At 36.2% G+C, this 22,641-nt stretch overlaps 1 protein-coding gene across 3 annotated transcripts in view; it reads right to left on the bottom strand.

Moving 5' to 3' along the window:
• The window catches only part of KCNH8 (potassium voltage-gated channel subfamily H member 8), a 195,573-nt gene that overhangs the window by 73,015 nt on the left and 99,917 nt on the right, over window positions 1-22,641 (bottom strand). For 2 of the 3 annotated variants that reach the window (XM_037386755.1, XM_037386757.1), the window contains exons 6-7: window positions 4,620-4,777; window positions 2,414-2,455 (exon numbers count right to left, since the gene is read on the bottom strand). In XM_037386755.1, coding sequence (XP_037242652.1) covers window positions 2,414-2,455; window positions 4,620-4,777 — 200 coding nt within the window. The remainder of the gene's footprint in view (window positions 1-2,413; window positions 2,456-4,619; window positions 4,778-22,641) is intronic. The other variant, XM_037386756.1, reaches the window with a different exon arrangement.

The following is a 22,641-nucleotide window of genomic DNA, read 5'->3' on the forward strand; positions in this document are numbered from 1 at the left end:
CATTAGGATTAATGCCTACTAGCTATGTAGCTGATACAGGATACATGCATCAGCTAGAAAAATAACATCAAATTTGACACGTCTTCCCACACCCTTCCCAGAACACAGCAATGAGCTCTCTGAAAATAAAGTCTAAAGCACAAAATAAAGTCTAAAGCACAGCTTGATAAACATCCTTTTGCTTTTGCTAATCCAGAATAACCTGAAGCTAAGATTCCTGTTTCTGTTACCAAAATTAATAATTTGAAGCCTTAATTTTATAGGTGTGCATTCACTAACAGCTAGGTCCAGATTGACTGGTAAATTCTGTAATGTGAGGTTCTAGGTTTATTCATGAAGACTTAAGAATTCATTGATTTTATTCCAGTCTCAGGAATTAAGTAGGTGTAAAACATGTAAAAAAAAAAAAGTAACAAAATCTGCAAGCTTTTTTTTTTTTTTTTGCTACTACAGTTTCGATAGTGCGTAAGTAATTCTCCTACAGGCTTCTTCAAATGGTATTTCCTGCCCATTATTTCTTTTCCTCCCCCCCCCCCCGGAGAACCTTTACATTTTTCCTCATGTCCATAGCTGGGGAAAAAAGAGAATCAACAAAAACATGACACTTATTTTAAATACTTTGAAGTTCAATGCTGTCAGGAATAAGATTTGACATTAGAGCACACAAACAAGTACAAGGTCTTCTCTTCTTGCATTTCTTTTATCCATCTTATGTCATCTACAATAAGTCAGTGAAATTAGTTACGTCTGTGGCCTTAAGCACAGGAATATCTGTAAGTCTGGGCCAGAAGGCTGTAAAATGTTTGAAGGAATTGTCATGTTTGTGTTAATACAATCATATAACTATTAATTATTCTAATTGAATGCCATGCCACTATACCAACTGCCTCCTTTTCTGTGGTATTTCCCAAAGTCTCTTTTCCTTCTCTCTCATCAATTTGTTTGAACCAAACATGGTTCTGTTGCACTCTTAATGTAAAGGGGTCCCTCTCCATGACTGACTCTTCAAGGTGTTGTAGTAATATATAAACATATATAAAATGATTGTATATATAATGATTGCATAGGTGCCATGGCCTTCACATCGGTGCTTTCATCTTTACATGGGTGCCTGTGTTCTACCACATCAGAACCAATTATTGATAACTTAGGTGAAAGTACTTTTTTGTTGGATTCTTAAAATAAGACATGTCAAAATGGCTGTTACAACAACAATTGTGCCCTGCCAGTTATCACTTGTCACTAAATTCTGACCATTTTTATTAAGTTACAGAACACTGACAGACATAAAACTAGCAAATCAGATATAACATTCTTTTTTTACACGGAGACTTGTTTAAAGTCTCCAAAGACTGCCTCATTTCAAAATAATTTCTGCTTAAATTTGAACATAGATGTAATTAATCATATATAATTGCACTGAATTTTCTCATTAGTCATGCCAAACACTCTTGTATTGTGTCCAGTCTGTCATTGGAAGATCTGAAATGCCATCAGGCAGCTTTCTTTTCTGTCACAAATTTAGAAAAACAAAATGAGGAGTCAGCACTCATACTTGTGACTGTGGAATTTGCTTTGCCCACGGATATAAAACCATCTAAATGTTTCATTTGGTTAATCGTTTTAGACTAGCTGGGTTAACCTTTTTCTGTCAAAATGACAGAGGCAGACTTTTATCTAAAACTAACACAAACTCAATCATGGCATAGTGCTGAGAAGTACTGAGAAATAAAGTTGCTACACACTAGTGATGAAATTCTCTGCTTGGAAGAATCACTTCCTATGGCAAAAAGGAATTAATAAGAAAACATGATACATTTTAAGAAATTACTAGTGGCAGAGATCTTTAATTCTTTCTATCTGTTGGTTAGCTGGTTTTCCTCCAAAAATGATACTTTTGCTCTGTAACCAATAGTTACTCAGAGAGGAGCAAATTTAATCATTATAACTAGTGCTTAATGGCCTGGTTTTTACTTTGGCAGCACGTCACACCACATTTCTACAGATTAAGGGATCCTTTGTGTCAGATGAATAGAAGGATGGAAAAGGTTGCGGTCTGAGCAGACACTGAGGTTAGGCAGGAATGTACCGGAGGTCTCAGACCTCCAAAGAGTCACCCATTTAGTGGCAGGGCAGAATCCCTGCGAGGTTTAAAGGCAGTAGAGCCAACTTATACAGTTTCACTTTTCTTCTTTTGAAATATCTCCAAGGATGGTGAAAGATTCCACACCTTTTTCACGCACTCTATCTCCACAAATCTCCAACTGGAGGATGACATTTATGTGCCATACATACGTAGGTATGTATGGCACTATACCTATAGCTTGCAGAATTTAGAGCATCCCTAAAGGTTTGGCCTTTGTGCTGGGGCCTGAACAGCAAAGGAGTGATGCTCCCTGATGCCCCTTCTCACCGTTCTGTTGAGGCAACATCTGAGAGTCGATGGAGTGAAAATCTGAGAACAGACATGAGGAAATGGCTTATTAAATCATAAAGTCTGAAAACAGTGGAATGTGATTAATACCTCCCCCCGCTCTTGAAACAGTTGATAGCTATTGTTATCTTGAGGATTATATTAACAGTTGCCAAATCTTGCCATGACAGGAAATATGATACAATAAGGCACTGTGTTCCCATCGAGGAATCATAGCGAGAACAAAACGAGAGTGTTTTCCGGGCTAAATGCAGGGTGCAGACTCCCAAATTCTGGATTTTCTCTCAGTTACCAGAAGGAAGAGAGGGTTGGCCCTTGGCTGTTCACTCTGTGGTGGCCTTTACCATATAGCAGCTAGCTACCAAAGTAGCTAGGGCCAAAGCAAATAAAGGAAAAAGATTTGATCTTGCAAAAAGTTTAACAAGATATTTAACTCTTGGAGAATTAAGGGAGCTATGCCTGTTGATCAACGTTAATTTAGAGATCAACATGGCTATGTACCATTTACTGCTTTAGGCTTAGTGTTAGGGCATAATCTATCATTTATTATCTCATTAAGCATCCACTACTAATAGAGGGACATTTCGGTGTCACTGGATGTTCTTAGTCACCATATTAGTAATCTTATTAAGGAAAAAATTAAAACAGACAGGAGGTGTGTATTAATCATATTGAAGTAGCGTTTTTAATACTGTGACTTTTTTAACTGTAAATATAATTATTGGAAAATACTTTATTTTCCAGAATTCAGTATGGAAAGCACATCAGTATTTTCTCTTTTTTTTTTTAATTGGGAAAGATTAATTTTGGGTTTTTTTAATTTTCTCCTTAAAGGAAGAGATCAGACCTGGTTCATTCAATGAAAAATTCTTAGTGGAAATTAAACCAACACAGTTATGCTGGCTGTTTGGTTTTAGTGTAGGGGCTAAACTGAGTTAGTAATGTATTTAAATAGATTACCCACCAGTTACAAAAAAACCCAACAACCAGTGACTGAAGCATGTGGAACAATTAACTGGTTTTAAAAGCTACTGCACTGACATCAGATTGATGGTTCTTAATGTAACAAATGGAGAAGAGGAAGATCATTGAAGGAAATGGAACTAAATGATAAAATCAAACATGATACCTTACATGGGAGGCTTGCTGACAAGTGTTTGTCTATATTTTTTTCTGATATGTGTTTATCATATCATCTATGTACGTCTCTGTATCTCAAATTAATGAGATTGAGTGCATCTTGTTCATAAAAAGATCAAAATTCTGAGAATTAGAAAGTGGACAGCTTAAAAACCTGTCTCTTATGTGAAAAATCCACCAAACTGACAAATCTCTGTCAACATTTTTTTCAAAAGTTAAACTTTCTGATTCAGAGGGGAAGAAGTGTTTGAAGTTTTGGGAGGTTTTTTTGTTTCTTTTATCTTTACTTAGTAGATTCTTACTCTAATAAATCTAATAGGGCTATCAGAGGAAAAGCCTTTGTTTTAGCATAAGTAAACCAATACAGATGTAACCCATCATAATTGTGAGATGACCAGATGTTAGACCCACACATTTTTCAAAGCGTCTTAAGCATTTTGTCATTATATTCCTAAAAAAGATGAATTGAAACCAAAGCCAAAGTTAATGCCAATTGTAATAATAGATGTTAGAACACACAAAAATTAGTTATCATGCTCTAGAATGCCCAGAGGTAAAAGGAAAGAAGATTCCTGGCTAGATAAAGAATGATGACTATACTGACCATAACAATCATTTACTTTATCACAGTAACAATTTATGAGTCTTGAAAAACTAAGGACTGAATTTATGCAGCATTAAGAGAGCAAAAGCCATAAGGCATTGTATTTAGCACAGTAAGTAAAAATGAATCTAATGTAGGTGCAATGTTTACAAAGTAAGGATAACTGAATCAAAAAAATGGTAGATATGTGTCTTTCATGGTGATGAATGGTCACTTTGACACCCAGCATGTCAAGTTATCATGTACATTTACATTGTATTCCTTCCTTCCGCATCAAATGTGAAAACATGCTACAAAGCTGAAAAAGACGTCACAATATTTTAGTTCATTCCGTTTTAGTCTTCACATCTGGAAAAAAACAAAACAAAACAAAAAAACCCCAAAAAAAACCCAAACCCCTTTTGAACAAAGAACAATTAAAAAAGACAGGCTAGTACTTACCACAGTGACGTTGAAAGCATAAAGAAGATCAAAAGGAAGTGCAGCAATTAAATCAATGATAAACCAGGTAGTCACGTAGTGGATACAAATAGATCTTGCTTCAAATATAACTTGGCCAGACTTGCTGACATATGTTGTTCGGAAATTTAAAATAATATCTGCTTGACAGAGAACAAACAGAATCAGAGACAGCGATCTCTTGATTCCTGGGAATAACCTCAGGAATCCACCGTAAGACTGACTTTTTTTCTTATATATGGCAAAACCCAGATGAAGAATCTAATACAGAAAGAAATAAAATATAGTGGTAAGAGATCCACATACATAGAGTTAATGTAATCGATGCACTAAGCTGTTCTTTGTAAGGAGTTAAAAGACCATTTTAAACATTTTAAAATCACAGATTACAAAGGGAGACTGAGAAAAAACCCAACCCCCACACATTGCTCTTTAAAATAAATTCAATGAAAAACTACAGTAGGATAGCTGTGCATAAAAATTATTTATGTTTCTTTTCAGGTGAAAAAAATCATTAAATATTTAAAATGTGTAACTGAAGCAGTCTTTTAGTGATAACTGTCGGTATAGGGAACAAATGTCATTTTTTTTCCAGATGAATAACTGTTTGTTTATCAAAGAAAAGTGCTGAACTCACTTAAAAAAAAAAAAAAAAGAAAAAAGAATTTGAGCTATGGTGGAGATCACGAAAGTGGTATGAATTGCTTGGTGGCTGGTGCATTTCATATGTTCCTATGTAACATTCCAGGATGAATGTATTTCAATATGATATATAATTTTGACACGTCTTGCCAAAACATGTTAACGTCCAAAGAAAAGCTCAGGTCTTGACAAGAGAGTCTCAATTATTTTCATGTCCTACAAGACAAAGACTATAATCTGTCCTGGAGCTACGGACCCAGTTTCTACGAACATCAGTGAAAACTACTTGTGTAACTTCTACAATGTCGGAAATGAGTGCAGTCATCCATCAAGGCCGGTGTTTTACAGCAAGATAATTAGCCTGCTGCCTTGCAAATTGTAATGCTTCATGTTGAAGACCATCTCATAAAAGAGAAATAAGTGATCCCAAGTGCTAGGAAGACATTCGGAGCGTGATTGTCTTTTTCTCATTAAAAAATAACAACTGCAGGGTGATGATGTGGCAGCCTGAAAGCCAGTGGACTTTCTTTAATATCCAAGTTATGAAAGGCAGCTTTCTAGATGCTAGTCCAGTGTGTAATAGACTTGTCAGCTGTGTTATTTGTAATCTAGGTAGCCTATTATTAAGTGTTACAAGGAGGGAAGTGGATTCCCTGTGCCCTCTGCCTTTGTCTATGGCAGAAATGGCAGCACCTTTCTGTCTGCTACATGATGAGCACAAGAATATGCACCTTCAGCTGCCTCCTCTGCACGCTGCTTTTCTAGGAAGGTTGCAGCAGCTGGCTCTGCACCATCCGCAGCACAGAGCGTGCAGATGTTTGGGAAGTGTTTGCTATCCAAACAGCTGTTTCTTACAGCTTCTGTGGAAGGGGAGATAGAAATGCCAAATGGAAGCTATATATGCCAATGGAAAACTATAAATGAGATTCAGGCTCTTGTTCACGCTAGCAGGATGAAGTTAGAGGAAGATGATGTCTGCCTTGCAAATGGAAACAAACACAGAATATATATATTTCATAGTTTCAATCTATTAAAAGGGTGTGTTTTCTCTTTGGATGCAAATACTTCCTTTCCTCACAGCTAGTGTGCTGTGTAAACCTGCTCCAGTTCAGCACATTCCTGGGAAAAAAGCAAGCTATGAAGCCCTAAGAATTAAGCATACTTCAAATTTTATCTCTTTATAATTAAAACATAATGAACATTAAACCGTACTAGTATTGTGACTTGGTTCTAATGCAAATCAAGTTAGAAATAAAGTGAGCAGCAGTAGGATTACTAGAAGTAACACATTCTTCTGCTCTTGCTTTTCTAGGGGCCTAAAACCTCTTTTTTCCTACTATTCACTCATGAGAATGAATGCTTAATTTCTGATATACTTTTGATCTTGATTTTTTCATTCTCTGTATGAGAAATGTCTGCAAAGACCAGCATGTGTGAACAGATTTCTCTCAGAAAGTGAAGCTGAAGGATAGATTTTCCAGAATATGACACAAAAAGCATTGCTGCCACTAGAGCCATAAAGAGTAGCAGGTGAGCTTTGTCCCATTTGCAAGATTTTGTACAACCTCCTAGACAGCAAAATGCAAAAATGAGCATTAAAAGATTTTTCCCCCCCATGACTTAGTTGAAAATCAAAATTTTGAAAATTGAAACCTTATGTTTATAGAGAACATGTACACTGAAAATGGAATAAGTGCACATTTATGCAGCTCTCTTTAAATGAGCCAAATTTTTTTAGGTTCTATTTTGTTAGGTATTTTTCCCCTTTCCTGAACTTTGCCTTTTATTAAGGACAATGTTTTTCACCTTTTCCCATGTTTTGTCTCTTTTTTATTGCAGTTTTTGGATTTTTTTTCCTTTTCCTTTTTTTTTTTTTTTTTTTTTCTGGTGTGCTGTTACTTCTGAATTTAAAAAAACTTTGGAAATGGCACCTTTTCAACAATGTTGATAGCATAATAAAGGACATCCATTACATAGACTTACAGTAAAGAAGAGCATTGTAAAGCAGAGCAAGAGAAAAAGCATCTCACCATGTTCATCTTAATGAGTAAATCAACTTGATATAAAACAATCTGACACATTATAAAAGCTCAATGGAAAATGCTGCCTCATTGAGAGGGCATGGATTGCCACTAGTCTATATTACAGCAATTTTTTATTTCCAGAATTTTACTTTAGAATCTTTTGGTACTAAAAGAACATTACAAATGCAAATTGTTTGACTGTCACTATACCAGGATAGCATTGGAGAGTGGTACCTACAGGACTCAAATTCTTAGGGCTAGCACCATCTACATTTGGACCAGGCAGATCTAATATTTGATAACAACATCTTTTTCATGCCTTATGAACATACATACCCAAATAGAGCAGCCGCACAATCCATGAAGAAATGACTCTTGGAGTCGTACAACAGAGTTCATGATATTGTTCTTGCAAAGGAGTTTGAAAATTAAATCCATGCACCTGTTAACTTTACCCAGTTTCTTACGCTTCATTTTAAACATAATAGAGTAGCTGACACTCAGATGAATTACTAACTTATCCAGGTTTGAGCAGGAGACCTGTTGTGGTCACTCACTATCCATGACAGCATTTCCATCTTAATAACAGCAATATCAAACTTACTTTCCTTTTGGTGTACATGTAGAGATGCTTTCCTCCATGTCTGCTGTAATGTGCTCCTTGCACATTGTGATGATGGAAGCTATGAAGAACTGGAGCTAAACAGTTCTACATTTCTGGGGCACAAGGTCTAAGAATGTTTGCCTAAAGCACTGCCAAACGTTGGCATAATGTTTTACAAAATTGTCAGTGTTACCATCTCAATTAGTTCTACTCAGATTTGTATTGAGATACCCATTTTGTGAATTTATGTTATGTTAGATGATGCTCTGAACCACAAAAGGATCTAATGAAGTTCATAGCTTCTATAAAACAGTCATGTTTCGTTATATATACTTGATATTTTTTCCTTTTAACTGAAAAAACTCCAACTGGGTTTCAAAGTTTCATCTCCCTAGAGTTTTTCTTAAAGCATTTGTAACATAATCAGAGAAGCACTTATATGGTAGATCAGCTTCTATAAAATATTAATTAGACTTTCATTTAACATGTAGTAAGACAAATGCACATTTAATCAATTTCACTTCCAGATGCATATTTTTCATATACATATTGTTAACTCTTTAAAAAGGGTAATTCCATTGCATACATTTAAAATTTTATAGCAAAGAAATGTTAATAGCTCCAGTTCTAAAACATATTGTTATATGTACTATTTTCAAGTTTTGCAATGTGGAGAGTAGAAATTATTTTTCAGCTATATTTTATCCTTTCACTTTTATGGCTGTTTTACTTTGGCAGTGAAACAGGCACAAACAATTAATGTATGCTTTTTTGCAAGGACAACTTATGTCCACAAAATGAGAGGCAGTTACTGAAAAATATCTAGTCATATTATGTAGGATACTAAACATAGCATCATGGTTGCCTTGAGTTTCAGATATATATGAGCTGTTCTATAAACTTAACAATAAAATTGTCTAAAATTTTCTAAAAAAACCCTACTCAACATGGAATTAGATGTTCTGTGGCAATTTGGATAAATTAGTGTTGCAGTATATTTTAATGGGGGGCTGAGGAAGTTATTTTTGACTAAAAATCAGTTACTGTTTTGATCTGAAAAACATGATCTTGTCATACATTGACACCGTGAAAATATGACATTATCTAAGATGTGCACTTAGAAGTGTAAAAGAAACTATTTGGAAGACCCCAAGTGCTTTATCAACGTGCAGGTTTGGAACAAATTTTAAGTGTGAATTAATATTCAGGACATTAAGTAAGAAAAAAAAAAAAAGCCTTCTTTAAAAAATCAGAACAACCAAACAAAAAACCCTCACAAAATTGTAAGATACAAAATAACACAGAAAATTTAACTGATGTTGAAAAGATCAGTGACTATCAAAATTACAAGTTTGATAGTAAGAACAAAAACCTAATTAAGTTTAAATTATTAACAAAACTGAATACTTGTATAGAATATTATAGTCCACTTGTCTCTTAATGATGCTGTAGCCATAGAAATAGAAAGCAATAGAAACTTACCATGTAACAAAGAAGGCATTAGACATTTCAAGGAGATATTTGAAGACAAAGTTCCACCTAATATTCTAAATGGAACTTACTGAAAGCCACGTTCTGAATCACCAGTATTAACTTCTCATAAAAATCTCAGAAAGTTGGAGAAATGCCAAGGAAGTGGAATTTGGCATGATAATTTTAGTAATTTGGGGGTGGGGGTGTGTCCACTAGAAGTCGTGATCCAGAAAACAATAGATATGCTAATCACAAGAAAAGCAGATCATTCTAGCATATATGTTAAATGTCTATAATAACATGTTAAAGTAAGTAATGCTCTAAGTTTATGAAAGGTATGAAATCAATACTGTCTTTTGCTAAGAAAATTACTGGGTTTTGATACAGCTATGAAACTAGTTGATTGTTGCAGAATACTTAGCTGTAGTCAAATTATTTCATCTGGTATCATCATAATCTGAAGGTTCACATTAACCAGAATATGTGGACACATAAAAGCCAAACCTGGTGGTCTGCTCAGCTTCAAAATGTTACTATGCATTTGTTTACAAACACCACTGTTTCTAGAGGATTCACCCTGGCTGATTCAGTTCACAATGGTATGGTAGTTTCTAACAAAAATGATGGATGACTGTGGCCAATCCAAATCCAAGCATAAAATGGGTCAAATATCTCTATCTGATAGGCAAACCGCATCTAAGACTCAAGAAGGAAAAAGACATCTGTAGAAGGGGAGATTCTGGCTTGGTAAACAATGACACTGAAAGAGATTTCTCACAGCAGAGTGTCAGCATGGGCTTAGTACAAAGATGGAGCAAACCCAAGAGTATCACCTGTGAATAGGACACAGCTTGTGCCTTTGGTGGAACAGCTATAGTGATACATTTCTAGCACCCACTTCTCAAGGCAAATGAAAAGACAAAGAGGAGAATTACAAAAAATTAGTTGGACTTCACTTTACATGTTATAAATTCAGCTTTCTTGGTTTACTCAGCTCCAGAAAACTAACAGGAGAACTGACTTTTACTTGTTTTCATCCACTGGTAGGCTACTTAGGCAAAATAGGCTACGCTGGGCAGACATTGACTTTAGGCAAATCCATTTTGGAAATGAAATGTGGCTTAGCAAATGGGGTCATGAACTTGCATCATCTGGGTTCATGTTAAACACTCTTGTACTTTATAACACAATGTCATCCTAAAGATATCTAAGTTACATTCAAGCACACGTAACTGTGGACTCACGTAACTTCTGTACCTGAGGTGAATATATATATGTAGATGTGTTAGGCAGAAGAAAGGCAAGTTTGGCTGTCATGATTATCCTTTGCGGTACAGAGTTATTGGTTTTCCCTTCATTTCATAGCTTTAGGGGAAAAAAAAATATTTATTTGCATATCTCTCTACGGTGTTCTTTAGGTAGGCTACACTGAGACTGGGTTAAGTAAGATCTTATCTTCAAGCCTGTTAGCCATACGAAAGAAGCCAGAAAGCAGTTTTTTCCTCCACAAATTTTTCAAGATTTAGTGTAGAGCCTTAACACAAAGTGACCTAGACACATATCTAAGGCTATCTGGTTCCATGGATTGAGATCTTGAAGGTTATAATTGCTTCACACTTCAAGAACTATTGTCTTCATTCAACAAAATCCTCAGGCTGAACAGAACATGTAAGTAAAATCTGAGATATTAAATTTTTAATTTTAGATTAGATCACCAAGTAGTCTTAGCTGGCCCTGCATCCTTAAATCTACAAAATTATTCTGAAATGTTCAGTAATAAAATTAAGATGTGAAGCTAGCATGGTTTCATATGGTTCGTAATGAGCAAGGAGGTCAGTTCAGCTCCACTGGTGCTTAGTAGGGTGAGCAAGTTACTATTCATGTTTGCAGATCAGTACGGTGGCACCACCACATACATAACTACTTCATGCAGATTTGCTTGATATAGGTAAGAAAGAAAGCTAAGGATATTTATATCCCTAGTGTTTCGAAACTTCTCATTGTCATTTGTCTCTAGAAACCTCCAGTGTAGAGTTATCAAAGTTAGAAAAAGGATTTGCTTACTTATTGCACATTAGCATTTGTGAAACAACAAAAACTTTTAACAGAAAAAGAGATAAATGTTTGCTTTAAATTCCCCTAAGTCATCCAGTACACCAAAGGCTTATCAATATGCATATGGAAGTCACTGTTCAAGATTGAAGAGATTAGAGGTTTTTCTGTACTCCTGTCTGCATTCTTATCAAAGCAATTTAGGACAACAGCCCCAGATAACATTTATATATATAAAATTGAATAGGAAATGTTAAGTGCTTCATTCTGCATCCAACTCATTAGATAAAAATCCAGAGGGAGGTAAAGGAGTATGTTCCATCTTTTATTTCTTGACAGCTTTCTGAGCTATACTTGGGTGTAAACAGTTTCTTCATCTGAGCGACCTTACTTACAGCTTAACTGCTGTGCCATAGCACTTACTGAGAAAGCTGTAAAGAAAAGAAAAAAAAAAAAAACCCAAACCAACCAAAACTAAACCAGAACTCCTGAGGGAAGAAACTTCTAAAAGCACAACAAAATCTTTGACATAAATTTAGAAACAACTATTTCCCCTGAGAGATTTCGTTATTTTTAGGAATTACATGTTCCGCAGTCTTTTGGGGATTGCTGTTTAAAAAGTGGAAGATTAACATATTATTATTTATTTTGTTTTGCTGTTTAAAAATGTTTTCTTATCATTAAGACTTTGAGCAACTATAGTGGTAAGCAAATTGAGGCAACAGAGAGTAGGTAAACATCAAAAACTGTACAATAATCTGTTCTGTAGTGTACCTGTGGGTTATTTAATATGTTAGAAATTGTGAATCTTGTTGTGCACTAGCTTCTACCTACCAATGACAGAGCAATCTGAAATTCTACACAAGCATCAGTATTGTAAAGCTTTGAAGACTCCAGACAACTCCACAGCACCAAAACTAATGGTTTTCTTTAGTGCTGAATTTGTGTTCCAAGTGCCTTGAGATAAGGAGGACTTTAATAATTTCCTGCAGTATGAAGTGCAACAATTTTACAAATTACAGCTGTAAACCAGGCAAGAGGGACACTTAATCTCTGAGCTGATTGTTAAAGCATACATGAAGTGACTTCGATGTCTTTGGGCAATTTGTGGGTCAAAAGTTTTCTACAAGAGGTATGTTTGAATGTATGATCTTTGAATATGCTCTAACAACCTTCAGCCTGTGCAAGCTTTGTTCCTAAAGCTGTGTTTGATACATTTGTTTCAGATCGGGACAAGAACTACAATCTCTTTTCTAAAGTTTCAGCAGCTCTCATAAAACACAAGCAATGAACAAATCCTTAATAACAAACATGATTATCACAAAAAAAAAAAAAAAAAAAAAAAAAAAAGTTACCTTACTGCTAATTTTTTCTCCATTTAAGCTGGAAAAACGTCATTTTTAATGATCTTGCAAGCTATGCAGATCATGCCACATGCTTAGGAAAGCAGAATAAGGGATGTAAATAGTGTCTCTGAAATGAGCAATGTCATTAAAAGTTACCTAAAACTAAAGCAGGAGTAACAGCAGAAAATATCAAACTGATATTTTGACTTACTATGTTCTGTGCTGAAACACAGCACATATATGTCTAAAATATCATCTTTGTACTGGAGGTAGAGAGGAAGGAAATGGTGAAGTCTCTCAATTCTCATCTTCATTAGGAAAAAAAAAAGGTTTCTTATTTCAAGTTAGATAATTCAATTTCAGTTAAAATTAGACAGTAAAAGGTCAGAGTTCAAGTGAATTAAAGCTCAAGATAAAACCTAGTCTATCCTACTGACTTTAGGAAAGGCCCTTAAGTAACATATATATTACAAGGTGCCTTTTTTCCAGATATTTACAGTGTTTTAGCATAGATTCCTCTGTTTTGTTAACAAACACCCATGTATTTTAAGCCAGCCCTGACCTGTTTACAGACTTTTAGTCCTTCCCCACTTACCTGTGAGCTTAACAGAAGCAAAGTGTGTCAGTCTGCAAAGCAGAAAGTAATTTTGCGTGTGTCAAACACAAAGGTGAACTTCACATGGCAGCAATAGGGAGAGACCCAATTCTTAAATTTCAACAGGCTTGGAACAAGCAGTCGTATCACCTGCGCATCTCCCCTCTCACCTCCAAAGATTTAAATACAGCTTTGCTTTTCAGTTATTTCAGCTATAATGTCCGCACCTAGGTCAGGCAGAATCATTTCATGCTAACAAAAGTTCAGTGGCAAATCAATGGGCAACCACCCTCAGAAAGACTGCTCTGCTCAGTCTTCCAAAGCAAACGAGATGCATCCGCAGGTCCTGAGGGAACTGGTGGACGAAGTCACTAAGCCATATTGATCATATATGAGAAGCTGTGGCAGTCCAGTGAAGTTTCCATTGGTTGTTAAAAGAGGAAAAAAAAGAAGACACAGGGAACTACAGGCCAGTCTAGTTTCACCTCTGTGCCCAGCAAGATCATGGAGCAGATCATCCTGGAAACTATGCTAAGGCACATGGAAAATAAGGAGGTGATTGGTGACAGCCAACATGGCTTTACTAAGGGCAAATTGTGCCTGAAAAACCTGGTGGCCTTCTACAATGGGGTTATAGCATTGGTGGATAAGGGAAAAGCAACCGATGCCATCTGCCTGGATTTGTACAAAGCATTTGACACTGTCCCACTTTACATCCTTGTCTCGAAATTGGCGAGACATGGCTTTGATGGATGGACCACTTGGTGGGTAAGGAACTGGCTGGATGGCTGCATGCAGAGTTGCAGTCAATGGCTCGATGTCCAAGTGGAGCTCAGAGATGAGTGGCAACATGCATTTGCAGCCCAGAAAGCCAACCATGTGCTGGGCTGCATTACAAGCATGGCCAGCAGGTTGAAGGAAGCGGGTCTTCCCCTCTACTCAGCTCTTGCAAGACCCCACCTGGATTACTGTGTTCAGCTCTGGAGCCCTCAACATAAGAAGGACATGGACCTGCTGGAGGAGTCCAGAGGAGGGCCACGAAGATCAGAGGGCTGGAGCACCTCTCCTATGAAGACAGGCTGAGAGAGTTGGGATTGTTCAGCCTGGGGAGACCTTATAGCAGCCTTCCAGTACCTAAAGGGGGCCTACAAGAAAGCTGCAGAGGGACTTCTTGCAAGGACATGTAGTGATAGCACAAGGAGTAATGGCTTTAAACTGAAAGAGGGTAGATTTAGATTAGATGTTTGGAAGAAATTCTTTACTGCAAGGGTAGTGGGACAGTGGAACAGGTTGCCCAGAGAGGTTGTGGATGCCCCATCCCTGGATGTATTCAAGGCCAGGGTGCATGGGGCTTTGAGCAACCTGGTCTGGTGGAAGATGTCCCTGCCCATGGCGAAGAGGTTGGAACTAGCTGATCTTTAAGGTCCCTTCCAACCCAAACCATTCAGATTCTACAATTCTATTGATAATCTCTTACCACCCTACCCCCTCACCTTCACTTTTGCATGCCTACTGCTTTCACCCTATACCTCCAGCACTGCTCCACTGTTCTGTCTGAACACAGGCTTCTGCTTCACACACTGTCTGACCACATGTGCCCGTTGATGCAATTCTCTTCTGCTTTTTCAATCCTGTTCCTCTTTCTATCTAGCCCGCAGAGTGATCACCCTCCCCTGCCAACCCCACACAAGGCAAAACAGAAGCCCTGTTAGGCACCAGTCCCCAAGATGCACGCAAATAAAATAATTGTGACAAATCTCATAAAACCATTTGGTACAATCAGCCTCAAACTTAAACCTTGACTCTGATTTACCTTCTGGTTGGATCCCATGGCTAACTAACTCAATCTACGTGGGTTCTCTCAGCCTATTATTTCCACTCCTGATAAGATATGGGCACATATTCCTTTTTTAAAAGAAAATAAATTCTTGTCAGAAATGTGATATCTTTAAAACTCATACAGATTTACAGATTAAATAAAATTAATTTGTATAAAAACAAACCCCATTTTTCAGCTCTGAAAATGTCTACATTAAAAAATGTTATCTACATGCAGTTGCGGTTCCCAATTTATTTATATATTTTGCTCCAATTAAGTTCTTACACAGTATCCACAGCAGTAAACATCAGAAGGCTCTGACGAACATTATTATCCTGGTGTCTTCCAAGTTTGCAGTTACCATGGCTACATGATTTTGTGGTATTTTCATTCTAAATTCCTGAAGCAAATACCACGATCTAAATTAAAAGCTCTTATTCCTTTCCTTATTTGAGTGTTCTAACGGCTTTTACTTACCTATTTGTGACCACTTTCTTTTTCACAAGCTTGCAGTGTGAAAATCCACACCCTAGCAATGTTCAGTTCCTATGAAAAGACAACTTATTTCATAGACTGGCATAAATGATTTGGGATGTCTGAGTAAGTCTGTCGGGTTTTGGAACTGTTTGGTGACTTCTCTTGAACTAATGCTCTGTAGAACATGCCGCGTCCTTTACCAAGCCATCCCTTTCTAGATTTCTTTCATGCTTACATTCACTCACAGACACATCCACTCAGTGAATGGCATGAAAACACCAATTTAAACTGGTACTCAACAAAGGGAAAAAAAGATTACATTACAAAAACTGAGGTTCTACTTAGTGCATAATGAAGGTTGCAATCCTAAATGTCATAAACAGAGTGAAAACCATAAACTGACATTCATCAAGCTATCCTATTAATCCTTAAGATGTTTTCCAGAATAATACCCCTTTCCAGTTTCAAAAGCATGATACATGTTTTGCACAATCTCATTATTTTTTTTCTGTTAAAAAAAAAGAAGTAAAAATAGAGATAATCCAGAGGTTAAAACTTATCTGATGGCCAGCTGAACCTTTTTAACCATAAACAGGATTATTTTACCTGAGGCAGTTGACCTGCCTGTGCCAACATTTTTTTTTTAGGCTTGATTTTTTTTTTAAATAAACCCTGCTGTGATTAGACACATGAACAAGCTACAGCAGAATAACAATTTAGGATTAGTCAGATGATTCCATAACTGTCATGGCACCCTTTTGGGCTGCAGCAAATGCTAGGTAATATAACTGAGTTTACCTCTTTTTTACTGCATACTAAATAAAGTTGAAAAATCCTGCACCTTTAGGGCAAGTAGTATACATGCAAGCAGTAACCAGGGCATTGGGTGATGCATGATTTTTTATTAGACTACAGTAATTCAATCCTGCGCTTGAGACCTAGATGATTTAGGAATATTAACCCCATTGATTTTCAGACCAGACAGTTTCCTACACCACCTCCCCCTCCTAGATGGTATGACTGGCTCTTCTCCTTTTTCTTTTATTTTCTCATCTTTCTTTATGTGATTTTACATTGATTGTCTTTAGCTAGCAATGCTTTCCCCAAAGTCCAAGCTCTTTGATCTATCTGATTATCTGAGCCAATTTTATTTAATTATACATGGATAATGGTATTAGAATATGGCCAGAGAGCTTTTCGGAAAGATTCCAGGAAATATTAGTGCTATATTGCTTGAAGAACAATTTATCTGTCCCTATATAAACTCTTATTTTTTCTATTCTACTTCTGCTATAAACCTAGGTGTTCCTAGTAAATCTAGGAACAGTATATTCAAATGGAAGCGTGATTTTTCAACTCCACATATCCCACGAAACTGTCTACTACCACAGTTGGCTTGATGATTTTCTTTTAGATGCTGACATGATAAGGCGAGAGAGATGGTATTGATTTTATATAGGAAAGGAAAGTAATGCTTATTTTACACCTGTTGCTTAGGAACCTGAGTTATTATGAAGTCAAATAAAGTGTACAAGGCAAAAACCAGCAGAGATTAAGTAATGTAAAACCAAAATGTAGGGGGTTTAAATAGTAAATACTTAATATATAACAAAATATATATTTACAATAATATATAACAAAATAATAAGCCTTTATAACAGCTTGTTGCAGCTGCTGAAGGAAAAATATTTTTTTTTCCTCTTTAAGAAAGGTATAACAGTGAACTAAGCAACCATCAATATAAACTACAGAAAATTCGACAAGAAAAGCTAGACCTGTTTTGGAAAGAAAAGAAAGCACTGATAGCCAGGATGAAGGAAAATTAAGGTTTTAGATAATAATAAGTATTAGGAAAGAATTTAGTATTTGTATAATAATAAAGTATTAGGAAAGAAACACCAATATGCAACTTTAGTTCCTTTGTACTGGTGGCATCCCATTATGATTAATAATCTTGAGGAAAAAAAAGATGTATTCAATATATCTTTCTTGTGTAATTTTGGAATGGAGCAGCAAAGCATGGTTGTACTATATCAGACGGTAAATAACAATCCAGTGTATCCTAACTAAGAATCAGCAGGTAGTAATGTGTTAAACTAGTAGTACTAAACACTTGAAAAGATGTCACTTCTGCAGGCTGACGAAAAAAATACAAAAAAGAAATATGCCATTTACAAGCCATAGATGAATGGAGTTGTGGATTCTCTGTTCTCTGAGGTCTTTGAAGAAGAGCTGATGCCTTTCAGGAAAACATGCTTTAGCCAAACACAGTTTATTGGAATTAATACTAATAGCTGGATTAAATGTAATGTTTTATATTTAAGATTGAACTAGATGGTCACAATTTTTCTTTCTTATCAGGATCTTTATGAACTGAAAGGTTATGTAAAACTACATATAACTGAAATCTCAGATGTATTATGTTGACCTAGGTAACAGTGAGAAGCAAGAAGCCAGGCTAAATTTTATACTGCTAGAAATTAAAGAAAAGAAGTATTCCAACACACAAAGTGTAGGTCCCAACAGACTTGAAATCTGAAAAGGAATATCAAAAGCCACCACTGTACCACCAGGATGGCATTTTATTAAACAGAAAAATCTGTTCTCTTCCACAGCTTCAACAGAAAAGAGAGTCTTATTGAGGAGCATGATCATTAAAGAAAATTATGTAAAAGGATTATAATTAGTCCTTAATTAACAGTATATTTTAAATGGTAAAATTTGGCTATCAAGTATTCCTCTCCCTCCTGTTTTAGCTTAAGTGCAACTCCCAGTAATGATTTCTCCTGGCCATTAGTACTTCAGAATATTGGGGAAACAACCCTGTTTGGTTTGTGTGGGCAGTCACAGAGGTTGGGAACCTCATTTCAGGGCACATTACACCTCCATCCAAAGAAACCCTTTTCTAGAGGTTTTGTGACTTTAGCTGGGTGACTAGCAGTCAGATGAACAATGGAAATATAAACTTACACATTCTTAAAATCCTCAGCACAAGGACGTGTGATGTAATGTGATATGATGGACGTCTGAAAAAATGTGGAATTAATATAATTCATAGGCTTTCTGCTAAAATCACCATTAATACACTAAGTTGTTTTACCAGTCAAATTTCTCTAGTGAAAAGACTTTATTTAGGATTGGACACCAAGATGCTTGTACAGCACATGAGGAGTGGCACGGGCCCTGTTCTAAGGCAGTGCTCTGACATATGTTCTCAGCCTTGCTCCACTACAGTTTGACAAACTGACAACATTTTTAGTGGGTTTAATGGAGCAAGATCCATTCTCAGGTGTGACGGATCATAGCAGAACTGATTCCCAAAATCCATCTGTAACTGACAGACTGGTTTGTTCTTCCTTACTCTTTGTTCTTACAGTGGAAGGTAATGGGAAGTCATACCCAAGTGGAAATACAGTTTTACTTGGGTAAATTATTCATTAACACAAAAACCTGAATTCTGAAGGCATTAATGGTTTGAATGGCTATTGTGGTAAAAAAAGTCACTCCCTCCAGGAGCATAGTATGGTCAGTGTTAATGCACTAGCATGGAACACTCTGCCAGATGCTAAGGCTGCTGCACCCATTACTGTGGGCATGCTGGAACACACAGAAGGACCGGCACACCAGTGTTAAAACAGGAGTTTTAATTGCAACTTGTTACTGTGCTGAGTGCCAATGAATTCAAATTCCAACATCATGAAACTGAACAAAAGACCACAAACTTAAAAATAAAAAGTCACATTCTTTTCTCTGCTTCCTTAGTTTTCAGCCTTTTGGGTTCACCTTTTCAAGTTGCCCTCCTTAACTGAAGGGTGTTACACAGGGATCAGCTAATTTCAGTTCTACGGTATCTGATATGCCAGAAAAGCATCACATACCATGACCTTTACAATAACATACTAAACACTGGAAAGATTTACTTTTCTATAAACTATGCTCTATCTTTTAAAAACAGACTCAATCCATGAACACATTGAGGAGTGAAATATATTATATTGACTTTTCTAGAAAGGAAGATACAGACTTTTGAGTCTTGAAAGAAAAGCAAAGAACTAAAAATATGTCTGAAAAATGAACTGCTAGCTCTGCTTTTAAAAGAAGCTAGTATTTGTGACTGCAGAAGTGTGAACGTTTCTACATGAGTAATTTTCTTAATAGAACCTGCAGAAATATGGCAGAAAGAAGCAATTCCAAAGACTGAAGAAATATCAATCATATAGTTTCTTAACTTTTCACTAAATTCAATGTGCATGAAGCAAATGTGTTTAGGTGTTTCATGAACACCGTTCACTTTACAGAAATGCTGGAGACAATGAAAAGATTGAGCAAGTAAAACATTCAGTGAACAAAGGGGCAACTTCTTCGTGCACTTAAATTTTCTTGACCAATTCCAAGGTGAAAACCTGAAAATTTTTTCTCATAAATTACCTCATGCAGGTTGACAACAATTCACATAGACATTACCCAGAAATCATTAAAAAAATGTGAAAAAGACCACATGCAAGCTCACAAAAAATATGGTCAACTATTAAGCATCTAAGCATTTCCTTGGAAATTACCTAGGTGTTTAATGAAAAGACTTTAAATTATTGAACAATACAGTGTTGTTTTACCATCCTGTTATAGGATAGTAAAGCTAAATACAAACTTTGTCTGATTGTAGTTATAATGCAAGTCAGTCATACTCTGTATGACTGTATATTCTGTATACTTTTTGAAAGGAAACATAGGAGAGTGAAAACTATTTACAAAACTATTACTACAGCATTTTTCAATGTCTAAATTGACTATAGGTGAAACAAATGAATTACCACACTGCTGCTCTTTTTTTCTTTTTTTTTTTTTTAACAGTAGCACCCCAGCTTAGACAAAAAAAGATGAAGAGTCAGTTCTTAAGTGCTCTTAGCACTCTTAAGTGCTCAGAAGCTTGTCATTCCAATGTTGCAAGTCTCATTGTGGAATAAGTAGGAAAGAAAAATAATATGTCTGCAGAGATTCATTTAGGACAGCTGAGAAGTGGAACAATGACTTTATTTGCCAGAAGCACAGATGCAGGATATCTTGACCTAGCTATATGTTGCCTACAGAGCTCTCCCCAGAACAGTAAGGAATTGCATATGGTAAATGTTGTGTATTTCATCCCATATTTGGGAGATTCACATCATCTTTCATGTGCATTTTAAAGGACCTTTATCCTTCATAATCCACTTGCTTTGTTTTAAATATTCTTTCACAAAATCAGATTTCAGAATAGAGCCTGTTCAGTATTTCTTTAAGTACTTGTTTCTTGGATTTTACCTTTAAGTTTGATGGTACATAGCACAATACATAAGGACCCCCTTCTTGTAACCAAAGCACAAGTAGTTTAAGTCAACATCATTCATTTTGGGCGCAGGAAAAGCAGGAATGCTCAGATAGGCAGTTCTGTTGTCTTAACTGTAACGTATCTCACAACTTCAGGAGTAGCAAGCAACAGTCTGGGGCAGCAATTTCTTAAAATGTTGGTTAGATCTACCAGCATATATTTTTTCATCCTATGAGAACCTGGCTAGAGATGTGTAACAATGACATTGCACCTCTGCAAACAAAGAGGAGGAGACAGCAGAGCCAATACAACTCAAATTTGCAGGGTGCTGCCACTATCATAACTTTCATGTTTATCTACCTGAAGATACAGAAATATTTCCGTGGAAATGATCACTTCTAAATTACTGTGGCTTATGCTTGTCTCCTTTATGTTCAGGTGGATGTGCCTGGAAACAGCATCTTGTGTGCAGAGTAGGATCTGTTCTCCTTACAAGGGTATGTAAGGAAGGCCACTGGAAAAATGTCTAACATAGGGGTCTTCCCAATTTCAGTTTGATTCTTTGAGTGAGAATCTTTAGGGAATTTATTGCTGCTTTTCAACATAAGCAGTTTTTACTGTTCAGTTATATTACTAGGTAATCCGCAGTCCATGAACAATTTATTATGACCTTTGTCCCTAATATTGGGTGTATGAACAATGTCACTCTATCCGGTTTCATGTTTTGATATGTACTCATGCATGAGACCATTCGGTGCTCAGAGATAAATTACAAGAGACAAATTCAAGCCACTCCCTTGGCATCTACCTGAATTTTAGCATATTAGGGTCTGAAAGCACACTTTCTAAAATAAGTTTCAAAACACTGCCATTTTCTTTCAAAATGCACCAGTCCTCTTAGATGTGAGGTCCCCCAGACACAAATATTGTTTCACGGGACCTTCTCTGCACTTGAAAGATATGAAATTATAATCATTATAAAAATGAAAAAGATCATGAGACAAAAAAGAAAATCTAAAGCAACCTCATAAAATCTATAGCATTTAATACTATCTCATCTGATTCCAACAAATTTTGACATATATTATTTTCAGAACAATAATATGCACACTTGAATGACTCTGTAAATTATGAACAATTATATGAATTTCTGCTGGGTTTGTACCATATTTTTAAACCTCTACATATTGAACATCTGACACTCTAGGGCTTCATATGATTTAAGACAGTTTTGAAAAGATTTTGAGTCAATTACATTTGTGATAGACACTAATGGACCAACAAATCTCTCTGATCTACAGTATCATGCAACACAAATCGCAGATTCAGGGCTTCTAAACACTCAGCTTTTAAAAACTGAAGTTGCTGGTAAAACACTTCGTTAAATGATATTTAACAAGATGGAGAGATGCAAATGCAAAAAGAAGCAATCTTAGTAACCATGATTAATTTTCTCCCTTGGAAGTGCAAGCCATAGGTAACAACTCTGTGCCTGTGGAGAGTGGGGGAAGGGATGGCTATGTTGAGGATTTTTTTTCCCCACAGGTAGGCAAAATTCTTAAAATTACTGTTGCTACTATGTTGATATAGAATATAATTTTACAGCTATAATTAGTATCCAGGGTTCTCCATCTTCCAACAGAAACTGAATGATCCAAAAGTAAATG

This window comes from Falco rusticolus, chromosome 4, assembly GCF_015220075.1.
Source record: "Falco rusticolus isolate bFalRus1 chromosome 4, bFalRus1.pri, whole genome shotgun sequence".
In the NCBI taxonomy this organism is placed as follows: domain Eukaryota; kingdom Metazoa; phylum Chordata; class Aves; order Falconiformes; family Falconidae; genus Falco; species Falco rusticolus.